At 46.2% G+C, this 20,294-nt stretch overlaps 1 protein-coding gene and 1 pseudogene across 2 annotated transcripts in view; both read left to right on the top strand.

Annotated features, from left to right (window-relative positions):
* Positions 1–20,294, top strand: part of MED27 (mediator complex subunit 27) — a 192,465-nt gene that overhangs the window by 49,945 nt on the left and 122,226 nt on the right. The window contains exon 3 of the mRNA XM_079111779.1: positions 12,640–12,770. Coding sequence (XP_078967905.1) covers positions 12,640–12,770 — 131 coding nt within the window. The remainder of the gene's footprint in view (positions 1–12,639; positions 12,771–20,294) is intronic.
* Positions 9,445–12,631, top strand: LOC306644646 (small ribosomal subunit protein uS3-like; annotated as a pseudogene). Its single transcript has one exon. The product of its transcript is annotated as a small ribosomal subunit protein uS3-like (transcript).

Genomic DNA, 20,294 nt, shown 5'->3' with positions numbered 1-20,294 from the left:
GCCTCCAGGGGCTGGGAAGCTCTCTGGAGACAGTGGCCAGGAACCACAGCCGTTCCTGGACTGTGGTGAGCCATGTTCCCTTTTACCTAGAGGCCTGGTTGCCTGGTCGTGGACACCTCTCCTGCTATCTCTGCTTCCCCAGGAGCCTCATGAAAAATCCTTACCAATGGGGTAACCTGAGTGTGACTACTACTTGCACCCCAAAACCTAACTTAGTAACCAGAGGGACATTAGGTCCCCACTTCTTCACGTGGACTTTACTTACACCCCAAAATAGTTGAGAATTTAAACTCCTACCGCACTTTCGATTATTTCATGTCTCCTCGACCTCCCACTAACCAGATATTCATTTACTCATTTATTTAAAGAATGTTTTTGAGAGCACATTAAATTCTGGATAGCTGTTTAAGTGCAGTGCTTACACAGCAGGGACCCTGATGCCAGCCTGTCCAGATTGCTGTCCTGACCCTGCCATTTAGCTGTCTGTGCCTCAGTTTCCTTGTCGGTGAAGTAGAGACAATGACAGTAGTACTCACCTTATAAAGCAGTTGTAGGTTAAAAGAACAGACTAGCGGCTGGTTCACCAGGAGCCCCGCATATGCAGCAACTCATGTGATTGCTGTTGTTTTGTTGTTAGGCCAAACCCTGTTTTTCAGACACGGGATGTAGCAGCGAAGACCAGGGAAGTATATGCTCTAGGGAGCTTGTGTTCTAGGCAGGACATGGCCTTCTAGAAGGAGTGCTGACTCCCATCACACATCCCATTCTTGCAGATAGTTGTCACACACCTGCGAGGGCCTGGGTGCTGAGCCTGTCCCACCTCTGGGGCTTCTGGGGCAGACAGCTGGGAGAAGAGTAAAGGCAGATACAGAAGCCCTGCTCTAATGCACGATGGTCAGCCCCGCAGGAGGCGCTTTGGAAGGTGTCTGGTTGAGCAAGCTTCAGTTCTCGGCTCCCATCGTGCCAAGCATTTAAAGAGAAAAGTAGTCTTTTTTTTTTTTTTTTTTTTTAAGTATTATGGATGAAATAAAACATTAGATGTGGCACCAGTTGCCTATTCTTACCTTCTCACTTCTTCCCCAAAGAAGGCTACTTCCCGGTATCTGAGCTCTTCTCTGGATGAATGTGGTTGGTGACAGGTGTGTTGTTAATATTCCTTTGTGGACCTTTGCCCTGGCTGTTGTTGATCCTCATTTTGGTTGCTTGGTTTTTTTCTTCACAGTAGGTTTTAGAAAGTGAATAGTGCTGCAAAGCGTCGTGCGTCATCTTTATCACTGGAGGCAGTAACTTGCACATCCTGTATCAGGGGCTCAGCTCTTTGCAGTCCAGCCATCCCTGTGTGCTTCCCTCCCCTCAAGCCCATCAAAAGCGGACCTACATTTTTTTTTTTTTGCTATCAGAGAATTATTGAACCCGCGGTGCTTAAACACGGAGCCATATCCCTAACCCTTTTTTATATTTTATTTTGAGACAAGGTCTCACTAAATTGCTGAGGCTGGTTTCGAACTTGCAGTCCTCCTACCTCAGCTTCCCGTGTCACTGGGATCACAGGGGTGCACCACCGCCCCCGGCAGGACCTGCCTTTGATGGGTGCATGGCTCCTAAGTCCACTTTCAGGTGGTGCTTTTCAGAAGCAGGGCCTTCTGGTCATGGGTCGGTCTGGTTGATGCTCCACAGCCTCAGCCTGCTCACAGCTCCCGTTGCTCGCACACCTCCAGCATGTCCTCACGCAGCCACTTTGGCCGGCACCTCAGGTTCTTCTGGGGCAGCGAGGGTCACCACAGTGAGAAGAGCACTGAGGTTTGGGCAGTCGAATCACCTGCCCAGGGCGCACGGCTCGGTAGGGGCCCCGGCGGGTCTCCAGACGACAGCACACTGCACTCCTACTTAAGAACCGCAGAACCCTCCTCTGCTGAGGGTGTGTTGATGTCCAGTGAGAGATTCACTCATCTGTTGTTTCAAATCAGAAATGTTCCCACTCGTGGTGTGACTTTCCCCCAGCCAGGGGAGAAGCTCCTAGCCCTGTGTTTTGCATGGGAGAATCCTGCACACAGGCCGGTGCCTGCACCTTTTCTCCTCCTCCTGTGCACAGTCCCAGTCAGAACTCAAGTCAGCCCTGCAGAGGAAGAGACTGTGCATGGGGGATAGTGAGGCCTGATCTTCTCGGATCAGCCCTTTGCTGGGTGTGTAAGAAACGCTCCTTAACCCGAGTGTGTCGTGCATCAAGGTGGAGCCCGCTTTCCCGGCGGCCAGGTTGGTAGATCAGAGCGCATCCTCTGCCAGCTGCTCCTGTGGGTCGCCTTTCACTGAGTGTGCCCAGGTGCTTCTGTGAGCCTCACGTGATTGTCCTTCCTTTTATTGAGACTTTGGCTCAGAAGTGGCCAAGCGGCGTCTCCTGGTGCTAGCTTGTCCTCCTCCGTTGTGTGGGGAAAACTCCGAGTCGTTTCCTTCCCAGCACAGCTGCTCGCTGAGAGCAGCCCAGTGGATGCATTTTTCCTTTTTCCATTACACTTACCAGTTTATTATCTGACATGTTTGGGTGACAGTATTGATTAAAAACTGATCACTCAGCCAGTTTTGTTGGAGGAGGGACTTTCTGGGCATGGCCACTCCTGAAAATCACAAGAGCAGCTCTAGGGCGCCCGCCAGCCACGTGCTGGGCTCTGCTTGAGGCTTTGGTGCGTTTCATGTCACTTCACTCCTGCAACAGCCCTTCTTTGCTTTCTGCATCTGGAAAGGAGGCCGGCAGTGCCTCCCCCAGGGGTAGGGAGAAGAGAAGCCCTTTAGAGTCCCCTCAGGGAACGTGCTCAGTAAACACGGCAACACTCAGAGCTTGCCAGGCAGACACAGCTCTTCTCATGGGGCTGATGAAGAACCAGGATCAGAAGGAAGAAGGAACCCGAGGAGGCCTTGTGGAGCTGGCTGGCTCACTGCCCCTGAGGTCAGCCTTTGTGGGTCCTGGCAGAGTGCACAGGAAAGCAGATGCCTCCTCGGACCCAGTGCCGCCTCGTGATCCTGAGCCACCAGGCCTCGTTCTCCCTTTTCCTGAAGCGATATTGCAGTTGTGAAAAATGATCAATAAAAAAGGACTTTCTCCCGTCACTGGCCTTGCACACCTCCAGTGAAGCAGCTGTCCTGTCACTTCTACCTGTTACCTTCACCTGTTTTGATATCATAGTTGTATATCTTTCCCAGTCGGCGGCACTGCCTTTCCTCCTTGCCTACTGCCTCCTGCTTCCTGTCCCCAGTAAGCAGGGTTGGAGGAGTGTCGATCAGATCTCCAGCCTGAGCCACTGCCTCCCGACAGACTGGGTTTATGAGGGAAGGTGGGCTGTGAGCCCCCCATGAAACCCAAATGATCAGGAGGCACATAGAACTCATCCTTATGAATGAGTTCCTCACACTACCCAGAAAAGAAGCTGTTTATGATAAATTTAATCATAATTCTATTTTTATCAGATTAGCAATTTTTGAAAAATCATGCTTACTAGTTTGTGTAACTTGGCAAATGATCATTGCTTAGAATTCTTGAGATGAAGATGTGTCCATTGGTTCTCATTTTACCCATTTCTTGGTTGAAAAACTTATTTCTCTTGGGGACAGTGGCCAGGGTCAGATCTGTTATTTAGAATGTTAGTTCTTCCCCATACCTCACCTGTGATTATTGGGGAAGAATAGCAAATAAAGTACTGCGTGGTTGCTGTGTGAGCACTGGGCGGCTTTCTCAGTCTCCTCGCTGCTGCCTGCATTGGGGACTTGTGGTGACTAGTGAAATGTTTGCATTTCATTCGTATATTTGATTTCCACCAGTGTTGATTTTTTTCACTGGGAAGTCAAGCTCACACTGCGTTTTCATAGAGGAATCTTTATGATATCATAGCATTTCAGTGTTATAAGTGACCTTGACCATAATTGTAGCCTTTTTTCGCCCACTGTTGATCCAGACCTTAAGTTATTTATTTAAAAACTAGTATTCTGCATTTCTGGCAATCTGGGATTAATTGTGGTCATGTCACCTTCCCTACTACTTCTGTCTTTGGTCCCTAACAGAGAAAGATCATATATACTTTCTCCTTTCTTGGGTACAGAAGTATCAGGTGTAAGTGGTGATTATTCTGGGGTGGTTCAAACTTAGTTGGCAGCAGGGACTTGATGGCTTATCTTTCATGGACTTCTTTCTCCTAGGAGCACAGGCACACGAGCTAGCCCACCATGTTGTCCCTTTTCAGAGGGACACCCTTCAGTGATCCCTTATAGTGCTCTTATGACTGCATTGTCAGATTTTGCTATGATCCTATTTCTATTTCCTGCCTGCATCTTCCTAAGTGACCACATGTCTTGGGTTGGGCTGCTGTAACAAAATAGAATGAAGTGAGTAGCATAAGCAACATGTGTTTTTCACAGTTCTGGAGGCCAGGAGGTCCATGATCAAGGTGCCAGCAGATTTGGTGTCTGGTGCAAGCCCTCTTCCAGGCTTGCAGCTGGCCACCTTCTCTATACATCCTTACCCCACTGAATGAGAGAACTCTGGCCTCTTCCTCATCTACGTCACCTTAGTTCCCAAAGACACCCTTCAAAATATTGATTGGGGACTGAACCTTTGATAGGAGAGTTTAAAGGGGACAGAATCCTCAGCCCATAGTACAAGGCTGCTATCCAGTGGTCTTACTTTGTGGCTCTGGACACAGTTCTCTCAGACCTTGTGGAGCACCTGGATGAGAACCTGATGTGACAGGAGAGTTGGCTAATGCTGGCAGTTCCTAGGTTCCCTGGTTTGTCTTCTGTTGTGTTTGCTGCCCTTGCCTCTTTGCTTTCTCTAGCCTGTTTTCTTCCCCTTTACAGACATCCCACAATGGCCGCTCCTCCATTTTTAGCCACATTTACAGTTTGCTTTGCTAATGAATCTGTTCTGATGCATGAGTGATATGTCTCCCAGCTGATTGGCATTTTTGAAGTATGGTAGCATGCTACAGCTGTAGTGTAAACAGGAGCAGTTGTGGAGAAAGACCTATTAATAAATGTGTGAACTCAGGGAAGTTCCAGTGAAACAGTTCTGCATGACCTAAACACTGTCACTATTTAGAAAGGAGAAGGCTGCTGTCCATCCTGTCTGTTTACTTCTTTGTTATCTTTTGAAGTTTGGACATTTGAGGATTAATATGTAGGAAGAAAAGAAACCCAGATGGCATTTAGCAAGTAAATCATGCCACAGTTGAGCAAGGAAGCACAGCCCTGATTGGGTGTCCTGCTTTCATGGTAATTGAAGGGCCCGAAATCCAGCTTCCCAGTGGAGAACAAATAGGCAAATAAATTGGAGGCTTCCTTTGTATGGTTTATTGGTACTGTTTTGACCAACTAAAAAGATTATTTACCCATACAAGCTCAAATCTGAGTTTTCTTTTTTTTTTTTTAAAACAACTATATGAAAGAAATGTTGGGAGATAAAAGAAAAAAAACAAGCTAATATCATTATCTGATATTTAGATTAAAATCCAAGCGAAACAATTAGATTTAGGTGTTTTTCTATAGTTGTTTTCCTTGGCACAGACAATACCAGGCAAGCTTGCCTGTTTTTTGCTTAGAGTTTTTCTTAGAAGAGGAACCAGAGCTTTATTATAATACATGACTCTTTCTCATTAGCTGGAAACAAAATGTGCTTCACTAATGAGGGGCAAAGGTCTTTGCAACTCAAAGTGGTGACGAAGTGTTCCTGGTTTTGCACAAATCTTGGTTTTTATTGAAATCTAATGGTTTGGGAAAATAATGACTGAATAGGAATTTTGGATTAGCACCAGGCCCCTGTCACCCCCAGTACAGCACACATGTCCCACCTCTGTTGGGGGGAGGGGTGACTTGACCTAGGTGTGTGTGGCAGGGATCAGTCTAGTGTCTGATGTCCATAGGTTGTGGCTATGGGTATCTGCATGTTCTGCTGGACCTCGAAAGGGTTTTCAATGGTCTTGTGCCAACCAGCTCTGTTTTGGTCAGTGATCTGCAGGGGCAAAGTGGCACTGATGTCCTTGCCTGTTGCTATCATTGTGTTTAACATGAATTCTCAAAGAGAATTCTCCAGCAGAAACAGCCCATTAGCAGTACCATAGTTGCCCCGTTTTCGAACAATAACTGGGAAGCAGCATCAAAGCTGCTGCTAAAAACCTTAAATATGTTAGTCAAGAGTAGAATTTATAGAGTTTTCAACAATGCTGAAGTTTCTATGGTTTCTTGATTTCTTTTCTTTAAGATATTTAATGCTGAATATTAAAACCTTTAAACAATGAGGTTTAAAACTTCTCCCAACTCACCACTTTGCACCTGTTGCAGTTGGTCAGAGGGAGAGCCTGCAACATCTCAAGACTGTGAGCGATCAGGCAAAGGCACAGACAAGAGCTACCAGAGCAAGTGATGCTCACAGCGCGCCTCCCTCAGTGTAATTTCCTATCCAGAAGGAATCTCCAGGTGTCATTGCTTAAGTGGGCATGGCAAGTGCCCGTTCCTCATGTGTAATGTGAGTCCTGGGTGGCCCACCTCCTCATTCAGATGTGTGTGACCTTGGACAGTGGCCTCCTCGTGTAAAATGGGGGTGAATGGGTGGGGTTGGCCTCTCTCCTTTTCCAGTGTTGGAATTCTGACTCAAAGTAGTCTGGATGCAGACGGAATGGAGGCCCTTCCCTGAGCTCAAGCCCACACTAGGGTCAAGGCACACCTCCTCTTGAGCAACTGAAACAAGAGGAGAAAGGTTCCCTAAGGGCCTCTTTCACGGCAGTGACTGCCTCAAATCAGTGTTTGCTCTTGGGAGAGCAATAAGAGGACCGTTTGGTGGAGCAAGTCTGTTCTGTAGATTGGCGAGAGTGCCAGGCCAGGCCAGAGCAGTCTCACTAACCTTCCTGTCTGCCTGTCAGGTGACAGAGTTACTAACAGCCACTGTGTGCAGTGCACAGTCCTGGACATTGTAGGGAACACAGAGGAACCAATAACAAAGTCTGCACTCTCAGGGTCTTCCTGGATGGCCAGTGTCACTGTTGGACAAGGAAATTTTGCACAAGGCTGCCTTTCCTCTGTGCAACATCGCAAGACAGGAAGGAGGTATGTGCTTGGAGAAGGGAATTGGTCCAAAGTAACTGGTAGAGGGGGCTGGGGATATGGGGGTTGTCCTTGCCCTTTCTGTTCCAGGGATTCCTGATCTAAGCTGACTGCAGTATTAGAGCTTAGTTCTATCCTGTTCTTTGTTCATAGGATTTGGTTATGGCAGTACCAATATACTACTAATGTTCTTAGAAACATATATAAAGCGAATTATACCTTAAAGTCAGGAGAGTTCTTTCCAGTCCCCGCCCCTTCCATAAAGAAAGCCTTTGGTGAATCTTTGAGAAGGAAGTAATGTTTTTTTTTTTTTTAATAGTGGGAAGAATCAGATCTTGATTGATCTGGTTTATAAGTTTTGAGATTTTGAATGTCAAATTCTCTTAAAGTGGGATTCTCGCCATATGGCACGGGTAGAAAGATGTTGCATATGGTGAGACATTGTGGCATGGACCCCTGGGAGGTTCCAGCACGCATGTCACCTCCAAGTACTGGGCCTGATTGAATGCCACTGGCTTAATTAGCATATTGAACAGATGAATTTCCTTTTATTTTCTTCTTAAACTTGGGTCCACCGGAAAATATTTTCTTTATCTATTTTGGAGCAGGTAGAAGCATTCAGAGCAATGTGGCTAACATCAAGCAAATGAAGAACTAACTAGAGGGAGTAATTTGTTGCTCATTTGATTTTGGATCCGAAATTTTAGACAGAACTTGCATTGAATGCTGTTTTTATCACTTTTTCTCATATTTCCTTCCAGTATGTTATTAATTATAATTCATAACTTATTAAAGCTAATCAAATTTCGACCCCAGTAGTTCAGACATTATTTGGGGTGGGGGTGTTACTGGTGTTGGAACCCAGGGCCTCTCACATACTATGCAAGCTCTCTGCCACCAAGCCACACCCCAGACCAGTTTAGACTCTTTCAAGAAGACGCTGTAAAGACCTAGGCTACCCAAGGGAAGTTTTGTTAAGCTTATTGTGAGAATATTGTAGGGGCATTACTTCACCTCTTTATGGTGATGCTAACTGCCCCTTTTAGGAACATGGAGGAATCCAATTTTAGAACTTAGTGGGTTCTTGAGGAAAAATATAATGTTGTTTTCTAGAAAAGGAAGTGAAATGTGTATGATCACATAGGAGTTACTAGTGGCAAAGCCTAGGAGCACATTGCTCAAGAGGAGGCTTGTGCAGGTACGCAGGCTGGCTGTGAGTTTACCGGACCTTACCTGATGACACTTTGAACTTCTCACGTGCTCAGTATCACCAAGCAGTACTTTTAAAAAATGCCCAGTAAACCAAGGTCTTTCTAATTCTAATTGGTCTTTCTCTGAGATCATTATAAGGTGTTGAAGTTTTCCCTGGTGTCGAGGTGATGTGTAGATATAATTGATTAGAAAGGCTTTGGGTTGAGAATTGATGGAAGAATCCTACATCATTCATAGAGAATAGAAGGCTGAAATTAATAGAGAGCAGAACTGTAACAGAGAAATATTCTCAAAACTTTAGAGAACTCCGAGGTGCCGCAGGCTGTGCCATGGTGTGGCAGCCCTGTGGGGAGTAGAGACCCTCTCCTGCTCATCACATAAATACCCCCATCTCTGCAGAGGTAAGAAGTGGAAGTTAAAAGAATAGGTGGGTTTTTTTTTTTCCTTTTTCATTTTATTCTTGCCCTTAATGAAATGATCTTGATCAGAAAAAAATCACATCAGAACTTTAGCAGTTGCTGTTTGAAATAGGCTGTTCCATGCCACAGACATTTGGAGAGGAGTATGTTTATTGAAATGTATTTTTATAGAAAATATTACAGAACCTGTAATCGGGAAACTGATGGCACTGTTTTTTGGAGTGATATGTTCCTAACGTTGGTTGTGGGTTCGCTCTGCTCCCTTCTGCTGTTCTAGAACCATGAGCTAAGTGAACGTTCTCCAAGAAGCTTTTCAGATCTATGCTGTGCATCATGGAATGGAGTGTTTAGTGCTTAAATAATGTATAAATCCAGTTGGACAGGAGCTGCCTGTCAGTTTTATTAACTTTGACCTTTTCTCCCATTATAAAGGTGGTTCAGTTAATATTTAATGGGCCCCTTATAGATCTTGACAGTTGGAGCGGTGTTCCTGGAAACTGGGATCCCTATACATGATTAACAAATGCCACTTAATCACTGTGAGTCAGCTTGCAAGGGCAGGTTTCATTCTGGGGGGAGAGACGTCCCTCCATCTACACGGGCTCCTGGAGCTGCGCTGTGGTTGAGAGCCTCCAAGATGGTGGGTGCACAGCTCCCTGTAAAAGGCCGACACAGTTAGCGTGTGGACTTGCTCTTCTGCTTTATGTTTGAGCCAGGTGGGCATAATCCCCTGCCACTCTGCATAGTTTGCAGGACTCTTCCTCTCAGCGTCAGCAGGACTGGAATGGCTGAGCTTGCATGGACAAAGGAGAGCCAAAAGAAGAGATGATTCCTTGAGCCAGGAGGGGCCCTGCCAAGCTGTCTTTCCCTTTAATTCCATAAAGCCCCATGCATATTGCACTCATTGCAGATTCTGGTGGGGAAGATCGAAACCCAGGCAGCTGACATTTTGAAACATTGTCTTTCAAACTTGTACTGTCCCTTGCTTCCATTGATTTCCCATTTAAGAAATCTGTAGGAGAAAACCAAATTTGAACAAAATTCATTGGTCTAAGATGAGTTGTTAGAGGCAAATTATGCCCCCCTTTCTACCCTGAGAAGAGCTCCATTTTTATTATGACGGCAATATATCTTTGTCTTGTATGGGACAGCCATAGACTCCAGAGCAAATCGACCAAGTAAATCAAGAGCCTGTTAAGAAGCAGTATGGATGCTCCAAACACAGCCATTTCAGTCTTGCTGGGTCACTGTATCTTCATTTTTATAGCCACTTCCAAGGAGCAGATCATTTCAGTTGGCTTTGTTTTCTTCACTGTATTTGTTTGCAGCCCAGTGGCATTAGGTGAAGCCATTTATTTTTCAGAACGTTATTACCCTTTGCATCCAGGGCCCAGCCCTTTATATGTAGTGGTCACCAGAGCTTTAAGTAGCCAACATGGCAAAGAAAATCTATGCCTAGGAGGAACAGTTTGAAAAGAAATTGATCAGAATTTTAGAATGAATTACTCTTTGTATGCTTACTTTATTGTAAATATGTTTGAAAGACCTTGCTTAATTTGAGAGGAAAGTAAACATTGGATGTTATAAATGGTCTCAGTCCAGATTTGTAGCTTTGCATTTGCACATTTGAGTGTTTTATTTACATCTGTTCAAAATTGGGATACCTTTCAAGGCTAATTTTATTGTAGAGAGTTGACGACAACTCTTAGGATCTAAAATACAAAGCATGGGATTAAAAAAGGAAGGTAGAAGTGATCGTCACATATCAAATTGAATAGACGCTTTATTTGTCAATGAGTGAGAATGATGAGTTTTGTAAATCAAAAGATCCTGTTGGTAGAAGTTGCAGGGATTGACTGCATTGGGATATGAGGAAGCAGTCTGCAGTGATGGAAGATTTCTGTCTCCATTTGGGGTGTTGGTCATGCAGATAAATACTTTGGTCAAAACTCATCAAACTTGGGGGCGCATGGTGGCAAGATGGCAGTGCAGATTTCTAAGAAGAGGAAGTTTGTTGCTGATGGAATCTTCAAAGCTGAATTAAATGAGTTTCTCACTCGGGAGCTGGCTGAAGATGGTTACTCTGGAGTTGAGGCCTGAGTTACACCAACCAAGACAGAAATCATCATCTTAGCCACCAGGACACAAAATGTTCTTGGTGAGAAGGGGCGAGGGATCCAGGAATTGACTGCGGTAGTTCAGAAGCAATTTGTCTTCCCTGAGGGCATTGTACAGCTTTATGCTGGAAAGGTGGCCACAAGAGGTCTGTGTGCCATTGCCCAGGCAGAGTCACTGCAATGCAAACTCCTAGGAGCACTTGCTGTGCGGAGGGCCTGTTACGGTGTGCTGTGGTTCATCATGGGGAGTGGAGCCAAGGGCTGCGAGGTTGTGGTGTCTGGGAAACTCCCAGGACAGAGAGCTAAATCCACAAAGTTCGTGGATGGCCTGATAATCCATGGTGGGGACTCATGTTAACTACCATGTTGACACTGCTGTGCGCCACGTGCTGCTCAGACAGGGTGTGCTGGGCATCCAAGTGAAGATCATGCTGTCCTGGGACCCAACTGGTTAAGACTAGCCCTGAGAAGCCTCTGTCTGACCATGTGAGCATCGTGGAACCCAAAGATGAGATCCTGCCCACCACCCCAATCTCAGAACAGAAGGGTGGGAAGCCAGAGCCGCCTGCCATGCCTCAGCCAGTCCCTGCAGCATAGCAGGGTCTCCTTGGCAGCTGTATCTGGAGTCTGGATATTGCTCTTTAAAGACATTTAATAAAATCTTGTACAAAGACAAAACAAACAAAAACTCATCAAACTATACGCCTTAAATGTGCATTTTACTGTACACAAACTGTTATCTCAAAGTGATTTTTTTTAAAAGTCTTGTTTGGTTTAGAACTAGGCAGTGTCATTTCTCTTTTCCAATAGAGAAGTTGAGAGTAAAATGATCTGTCCTGCATAACCTCAGAGCTCAGCAGTTTGTCCAGGAATAAAGTAAAGAATGCTGGCTCTGAGCCCACTTAAAATATGTGCTTCCTCCTGTTACTTGTTTCCAGTCACAGGTAAGTGGAGATGGTATTGACTTCTTCACCAGTTCTCAGCGAGCCTCTATTTGTATACATTTTGTCAGATGTATTCTTGAGTTTCTCCTTCTGATTGATGCTGGTACCTTAACCGTGAAAATAGTAGCTGCATGCTCTGGGCGCATGTATGAGCGTGTGTGACTGGTCGCGTGTTCCTGGTTCGCTCTGGTAGGCTGCGAGTTTTGTGTTTTTATTATGAGGAAGATACAACAATAGTAAGAGTTCCCAGAACTAACTTTGCCTTTTTTTTTTTTTTCTTTTTTTAGTTGTAGATAGGCACACTACCTTTATCTTACTTATTTTTATATGGTGCTGAGGATTGAACCCAGTGCCTCACACGTGTTACTCAAGCACTCTACTACTGAATCACAACCCCAGCCCCTGACCGGTTTTTTTTTTTTTTTAAATGACATAGACTTTAAAGCCATTTCAATTAAACATATGAATAACAGTGAAAAATAAGTAAGAAAGGAATTTTATACTAGTACTTAGAAATATGCTGTTCGCATTTTAGCAGGTATCTTTTAAGTGTCTGTTTACATGTAAATTGTTTTTAATTCCACAAAGTGATATTATAAAGTTCTTTTGACATCTTGACTACTTTCCCAGTTCACTGTTAGACATTTTGATTACATCCAGTGTTCATTATTGTGTAATGTTGTTGTGAGCAACCTTATCGATATTTCTTTTCTATTTATGCACTTGTCTCCTTAGAAAAAATCCCTTGAAGCAGCATGTTGATAGCTGTGTGTGATACAACTTAAACTGGTGGACCAGGTTGGGATGGTGCAGTGTTGGTGGTTTAATGCTGTTTTCTTCCCTGCTTTGTTTCCTTCTTCTCTGTAGTTGCAGTACCATGCAGGCCTTGCATCTGGCCTTTTGAATCAGCAGTCCTTGAAGCGGTCTGCAAACCAGATGGGAGTATCTGCCAAACGTCGACCAAAGGCGCAGCCCACCACCCTGGTCCTGCCACCTCAGTGAGTGCTGGATTTGGAAAAGAACTTTCCTTTTGGGTGAACTCGCCATTGTGCTTGTTTTGGGCTGCCAGAAAGTTTTTTTTTTTCAGAATTGTTTCTTTAAGGTGGAAATAGAAACCAAGTGCTATGGTAACATCCTTTGCATAGATCTTTATGAAGCAGCTCTAATGCAGTTTGTAGTTTACATATTTTGTGTGTGACTTTTTCTTCTAAGACTTTTAGACGATGCATAGCTTTTTATTTCATTTGTGTCCTCATCACAGTCCCAAATATGGCAGAATGCAGTTACCCTCGTCCTTATCTTATGAAGGAGAGAGCTGGGGAGCACCTAGAGGACTGGCTGGAGCTGGGACTGGAAGCTGCTGGGCTGCCGGTTCTCTCACCTAGTGACCGTGTGCCCTTCGCTGGTGCACCAAGTTCCTAGGGCACACAGCTCCGTGAGTTCCTTCATGTGTGGACCTCCCTGTACCGCCACTGCCAGATGCTGGAAGGGCTCCTTCCTCCCTTGTTCCTAGCGCACCTGTGCTGGCTTCCTCCCTAAGCATCACACTAGTCCAGGCTCTTCAACAGTTTGCCTGCCCTTGAACTTCATTTAGACAGAGCCACATAACGTGGCATCTCTGTCAGCTTGTGTGTGCTGGGGATTGAGTCCTGGGCCTTGTGGGTGTGTGCATGCGGAGCAGTGTTCTGCCACTGGGGCACCTGGGGACCACTGTATTGATTGTTTCCCCACTCAGTACCTTTAGATTCATCCAGGCCGTTTGTACTCTTTGTTGCTACACAGTAGTCTTGTGAGTATGCCACCATTGCATTATTTTGTATTAGAAGCCCTAATAGATGAGTGCCAAGGATTGTCCAATGATGCAGTTGTCAAGCCTTGCTGATAAAGAGGGGCCACACCCCCAGAAGGCTGGGCATAGACTTCAGGCATGTACCCAGCCATCCTGCTGTCCTTAGACTGCCTTTTGCTTGTGTAACTAAGGGACAAACTGCATTTTTATATTTCCTGTCCAAAGGAGTATTTGCATAGAAGACTTAATTGTTTGCCCTTACTCAAGATCTCATTTATTTTCTGCTTGATTAGCAAATATTTATTGTGCCTACTATGTGCCGGGCATTGTGCAGGCTCTGGGGAGCAAGATGGACACAGTCTTCCTGAAGCCTTTTGTTTAGTGGTGGTGGTGGTATGAGAGTGGGGAGTAGACAGGGAAAAAGCCCTAAACAAATTAATAAGTTAACACCAAAATTTCCAGTTATGATCAGTGGAAGGGAATAAATAGGAGCAAGGTGTGTGTGTGTGTGCGGGGAGCTTGCCAAAGTAGAGCAGCCAAAGAAGGGCTCTCAGGACGTGGCCTGCAGCAGATACCTGGGAGGAAAGGAGGAAAGACTGGGGCAGGACTGGGGTGGCCACCAGGGTTGCTTCCTGGGCCTTTCTCCAGCAGTTGGGCACTCTTGTGCACGTCTTCAGACTTGCACATTTTGCATTCATTTCCTGGACAGGACGAGCATAGCTAAGGGACCTGGGCAAGTTGTTCTTGAGTGCCGTGTGTGCTGGGTGCTGTATTTCTCAAGAAGCAGCTGACCGAAGAAGCAGAAAGCTTCTTGAGGAACATGGCACTCTGTTGCTCAGGTGTTGTCTGGGGGTTCTGCACAGCTCAACCTGCAGCTCTCTAAAGTGTGATGGCCTTGTAACTTGTCACTTTCCCTGCATGGACTGTCTACTGAGGCAAGATGTTGGCAAGAAGTGAAAGACTTTCTAATGGTCCCATTAGACTGGAGCCAAAAAGTGTTTGTTGCTAACTCTTTCTTGACAAAAGTCAGTTCTTAGTCCATCTGTTCACCATTTGTTAATTTGCATTGGCTTGAAACCTGTTTACAGGTGACATGCTATTATGAGGACACTTAGAAATTATTTTAAGCACCAAGGCAATCAACAGACTCTGTTCTGATGCCAAAGGAAGAAAGAGAGAGAGAGGTGTTCACAACTGTCATTATAAATTTATAATAAATCACTCAAAATACTGAGTTTCAAAGAGAAAAGTAGTTACTGTGTGTGCCCTAAGAATACAACAGTGAAATGATTTCCTATACTTAGTCACCTATTTCCTGTGGAAATTGACTGCTGCTTTTTCACATCATTGAGCTTTTTGGGCTCACGTTATCATGAGTCTCTTTATAAAACTAACATCCAGTGACAGGATCTATAGCTAAGACTCCCGTTGCACTTCTGTTGAGCACCTACTGTGTGTTACTCATTGTGTTTGATATTGACTAGAAATGCCAGATGGCTACTGACCTAACTGGGTTATTAAAAACTTTTTTAAGGTTAAAATATATATATAGAGAGAACAGTAGTAATATATACATAATGCATATGTATACAAAGGTTATAAGAAAGAAAAAAAATTAGTGTCATCCTTAAAATGTTACTACTAAGATTCCAATGGATATTATCCCAGACTTTTTTCTGTGTATTAATTTTGAAAACAAACTCCCCCAAAACAATTACATTGTAAAGTTGTTCTATATTATATCCTAAATGTTCTCAAAGGTAGTTGTTAATCTAAAGTGGCATAATTTGATCTATGAAATATTAGAATTTGTATATTGGTAGTGGTGTTAGGGTTGTATCCTGCATTCATGTATTATAAGCATGACAATACCTTAAGTTAACTCCTTAAATTCAAGGAAAGTTCAAGACCTTAAGTTCAAGGAAATCTGTTAAACCCCCTTTAAGAGACCCAAATTCTTCAAGGTTGCCACATAACAAATTGCCCCCAAATTTAGTGTTTTAACCACAGTACACATTATCTTTCAGTGTCTGTGGACCAGTACTCCGGGAGTGGCTCGTCCGGGTGGTTCTGGTCCACAGTCTCTCATCAGATTGCCATGTGGTACTGGCCAGGGCTGCAGACCCCAGAAAGCTCAGCTGGGTCAGAAGCTCTGCTTCCCAGGCTGCTCACCGGGGCCAGCTGTTGAGAGATGGTGGTTCCTCTCCACGAGCCACTTGAGCCCCCTTGTGATATGGTGGTTGGTCTCTCCAGAGCTGCAAGCTCACCTAGAGAGAACCTGGTGGAGGCGTCTTTTTCATGACCTCGCCTCAGAAGACACATGGATCACTTGTGCTTGTTCTATTCATTAAAAATGAGTCACTAATCATTCGCTTATTTATTCAGTAAATATTTTCTGAGAGCCTTCCAGTGCTTGTTTCTGCCACTGTGCTGGGACTCAGAGGAGTAAGATGTTGTCTTGGCTTTCAGGAAGCCTCTGAGGAACAGACAAGTAGCAGGACGCATGACAGCACAGGCCGGGTTCTGATGATGGAAGACCATGCAGGAGACCTGGGGGTGGGGGGCGCCCAGCTGACCGTCTCCATCTTTCTCCACCACCCCCTGAGAAGGATGGAGGCTTTGTCTTGTGGAGGGATCTCACCGCTTTCTCGCACAGCCTCCAGGATTCTGAGGGAAGGTTTGTTCCTAAGCAGTGGAGGCGGCCAGTGGTGCTTTCCCGGGGCTCCTGCATGCCGCTGCCTCTCACCGGCTCTGCCTGGCTGAGCTGAGACCACAGGCATGGCAGGAACATGTGTGTTTGTTTTTCAGTAATGCACTTGGCTTTACCAGTAGTAGTCTTTGAGAACTCTGGTTCTACCCTGAGTTTCATCGGATGGGTGATTTGTGGGATTAATGATTCATATCTTTCTCCCCCTCCAAAGAATCTTGTAAGAAGATGCAGATGTTCACCAGGGAGGACCTTTTGAAGTGTGTTAGTTTCAGGGCATAGATGAAGCACCCTCCCTTCCATTTTCAGTCTTGCAGGAGGGACAGGTCTTTCCATGCAGAGCCTGTCTCCCCTGCTGCTGGGTAAACCTTGTGGGGCCTCTAGTCCTTGTTGAGGTCAGCCTCTGTGAGAGTCAGGCTTATCTGATTGATCTGTATACTGCATGTCGAGATATCTGAGTATTTCATACCTATCAGACTGGGTTGTGTTTCCTGTGCTGTGTTGTAGAGCCTCAGCTTTCTGGTGTGTTTTTGGGGTGCTTTGTGTTAACTTGGGGTGTTGGTTTTGATCGATGTGGCCAGGCTGAATGGCCTCTGTCTCCTGGGTCTCAGCAACTGATGGAGTGTGGGCTTTTGGTGGCAGCAGAGGTGAAAGGTTCTTCTGTTCTTATTTTGCACTTGTAGGTTTCATTTAGGCTTGAGAGAAAAACAGTTCTTTAGAAGTTATTTTTTAAAGTACAGTCCTTGTCCCCTGGAAGTTGAGACGGGCTTTCCTTTTGTATGATGTGTCTTCCATGAAAAGACCCTGCTTGCTGAGTTAAAGGCACACTTCCTTTCATGGGCTTCTCCGCAGTTACTGGGGTGGACTGTCCACGTGGCCTGTTGACTGAGTTCCATCCCCTCAACTGCTCTGGGCTGTCTCTCCATTGCACTGCTTCTTCTGTCCTCTCCCCTTGGCTATTGTCCTTTCTTCCTGATCATTCCTGTGAGTAGATGAAGCATGCTTTCCCCCAGCTTCACCACCTGTAAGAACCCCATCTCCACTTCCCACTTCCCCTGTCAGCTCCCACCTCGTGCCTCTCCTCTTCACAACAAACCTCTTTGAAATAGTTGACGTCTCGTCTCTAGTTCGTGCCCCCCAGGCCACCCCTATTGGGATCTCTACCCTGTCCCTCACCTTGGCATCTCTAGAACCCGCACCAGTGGAGTTGTACAGTGTCATGTTCATCCCTGGCGTCTACTCAGTGTCTTGACGCATGGGTGTCTCTTCCTGTTTGTTGTTGGACCGTGTTTCTCTGAGCCCCCTGACGGCACCTGTTTCAAGACCGCCTGGTGCCTTCAGGAGGGCAGTCTTCATGCCCTGGTTCCTGGATGGCCTGCCTTGGTTCCGAGGCACAGCAGCACCACCACAAAACAGCATGCTGTGACAAGAATCCCTGGGAGGAAGCGCCACCAACGCACCGGGGGGATGATGTGGCCCGCGCCTGGAATCCGGCGTTGGAATGGCAGACGGCCTTCTCAAGGCCACTCGTTGGCCCTGGGAGTTTACTGCGAGAGGCATGTCTCGTGCTGCTCTCTCTCACGCTATTCCCAGGAAGGTCACGGACGTGTGGGCATGTGGGCGCCTGTGCAGGTGATGGAATCCCTTCCCAGATCTGTGGCGAGTGCTGCTCTGCTCCCGAGAGGCAGAGGCTCCTGCGTCCTTTGCCTTATGTAGGCCCCAGGAGTCAGGGAGCCCAGCAGCAGCAGACTGTCCTTGGTTGAGTGGTGAGTGGTGCGCGGGTGCGAGCCTCTCAGGGCGCCGGTGCTGGAGTGGAGCAAGGCGGGCACTTGCCAGGGCATCGCCCGCGGGCCTGGAGCCGCCTCCTGGAGCTTCCCAGCCGCTGGGTATCATCTCTTCTGCTTCTGCTTTTGAGCCCTATTTAGGAGTTGTTTTTTGTGGTTATTCTTTTCCTCTCAGCCACCACTGGTGCGAGCTCCAGGTTTCTGTGGTTCCATTGCAGAGGCCTCGACAGGGCTGCCATTTACATGGAGAGCAAGAACATGAGTTCTTGTGGGACTGATTTTCTTCTTGAATACTAGGGCTTTGTTTTTCTCTGACTTGATATTTTGTTGAGGGCAGAACTTGTGTATATAGTGATTGATTTATAATAAATGCATCAACTTTGATAGTGATAGCAATGTGGAAAGGGTATCTGGCTTCTCTCTTTCTTGGAGTGAGTTCATTCGCCCCCAAGCACAGAAACATGAGTGAAGCTGGACCGAGGAGTGCACGGTCATGGTTGTGAGCTGGAAGTGCAGAGCTCCTGGGCCCAGGGATGCCCCGTCACCCAGGCTGACCCTGGGTGTGGCTGGGAACAGAGCAGGTGTTTTGCCTGTACTGATGTCCCACAAAGGAGAGAGACAACTGTGCAGTCCTAAGTTGCCTTAGTTTTGAAAAAGTCATCAAAACTGGGGTGGAAATTCACTAAGTCCTTCTTTCCCCTACTGGCAAGTATTAAGTAACAATATTCATTAAATACCACAGAGAGGCTATGTAATAAAGAAATAATCCTCGGCCTAGGTGGCTGTAGCTTTCCAGAAGAGTTAAAATTGAGAATATAATTAAAGATTAAAATATTGTTTGCATTCTAGAACATGGAGAGATCTTTGCTCTCCATTGCGGGACCATATTAATAAGGAAGAGATCAGTTTCCAATAACTGACACTACCAGAGCTCATTTATTAACATCAGTCATGGTGAAGCATCTGACTTGGTATTTCTTCTCCCTTTTTCCTACAAGACTGGAGCTATCTCCAGGAATGGTGAGAAGTACCAGTCTTATCTCAGAATAAGTTGTCTGCATCTGTTTAGCATCCTGAGTTGGAATAGGACTGCTCAGATAGCAGGAGTTAGCCATATAGGAATCTTAAATCCTGCTATTCATGGCAACCCTCTTTTGACTGTAGAATTTTTTGCCTATTAGTTTCAGCCAGTTTGTGTTCAGAAGTTAAAAGGATATAGGAACTCTACCATATGTAGCTACTTTCAGGTTCCATAATTGTGGCTGGTGAAGGGCCATCTCTACACAGGGATGGAAGGGAATTCTGTGTGGTCAGCCTCTGGTACCCAGAGCCCCTTGAAGCCACCTGCATGCTCAGCCTCTAAGCGGAGCAGCCTCACCCAAGTGGAGTGTCAAAGTTAACTACCCAGCACATCTCGTTCTCCCTTTGCTTTTCACCGGTGTTTGCACTTGCCATTCCCCGCTGGCTTTAGTAGCCCCAGACGTGTTTGAGGGCCGGGGTGTAGGCAGGCTTCTCACATCCAGGCTCTGTGTTGCCTGTCCTCAGTGCTCCTTATAGTTTCTCATTTGAGGACCCGGAGAAGACATGCCCAGCAATGGCTGTTGAAATGTCCTTTTTTATGTGTTTGTTTCATGGTGTTATTGGCTAGTAGAGGAGGAGAGTGTCTCTCCAAATCCATCGTGGGTGGGGAAGGGAAGGTGCTCTAGTGCCTGGGAAGGAAGAGCCCTCCTCCCTCTGCCACATCCCTGCGTGGCTCTAATTGTTTCTGCACGGCGTTCGCCCTTCTTGTCTGTGACCTGGGTTGCCCGAGAACCTGATGACCAGGGCTCTGGGCGCCATTATCGCTCGGCCCTCATGCACACCTGGTAGCTGAACAAACAAATCCTGAAAGCTAACTCCTTTCCATGTGGCTGACTGGCTGGCTGGTGTGGCCAAAGGCATTGTTGTTCAAGATGTTTGGGGTGTGCCTCACAGTGCTCCTAGTGAATGGAGAGTAAGTATGTAAGTGGCTGGGGACCGGCTGCCATTTGGATAGACAGAAGTGCCCACCAGTGAGGCTGTGGAGGTGCAGGCCTGTCCTTGGTGCAGAGCCTTCCCATGGATTGAGAATGGAAGGAGTCACTCAGCAACTTCTGCAGAGGGCAGGACCCAAAAGCCAGGCAGAGGCCTGGTGGTGTTCTGTCATGGGGAGAGCAGGCCCCCGGGGCTCGTGAGCAGGGTGGATATGTGGAAAGTGGTGTAT

The sequence above is a fragment of the Sciurus vulgaris genome, assembly GCF_902686455.1.
Source record: "Sciurus vulgaris genome assembly, chromosome: 15".
NCBI classification, from domain to species: domain Eukaryota; kingdom Metazoa; phylum Chordata; class Mammalia; order Rodentia; family Sciuridae; genus Sciurus; species Sciurus vulgaris.
The sequence above is the reverse complement of the archived record's forward strand: the minus strand, read 5'-3'. Positions and strand labels throughout refer to the sequence as shown.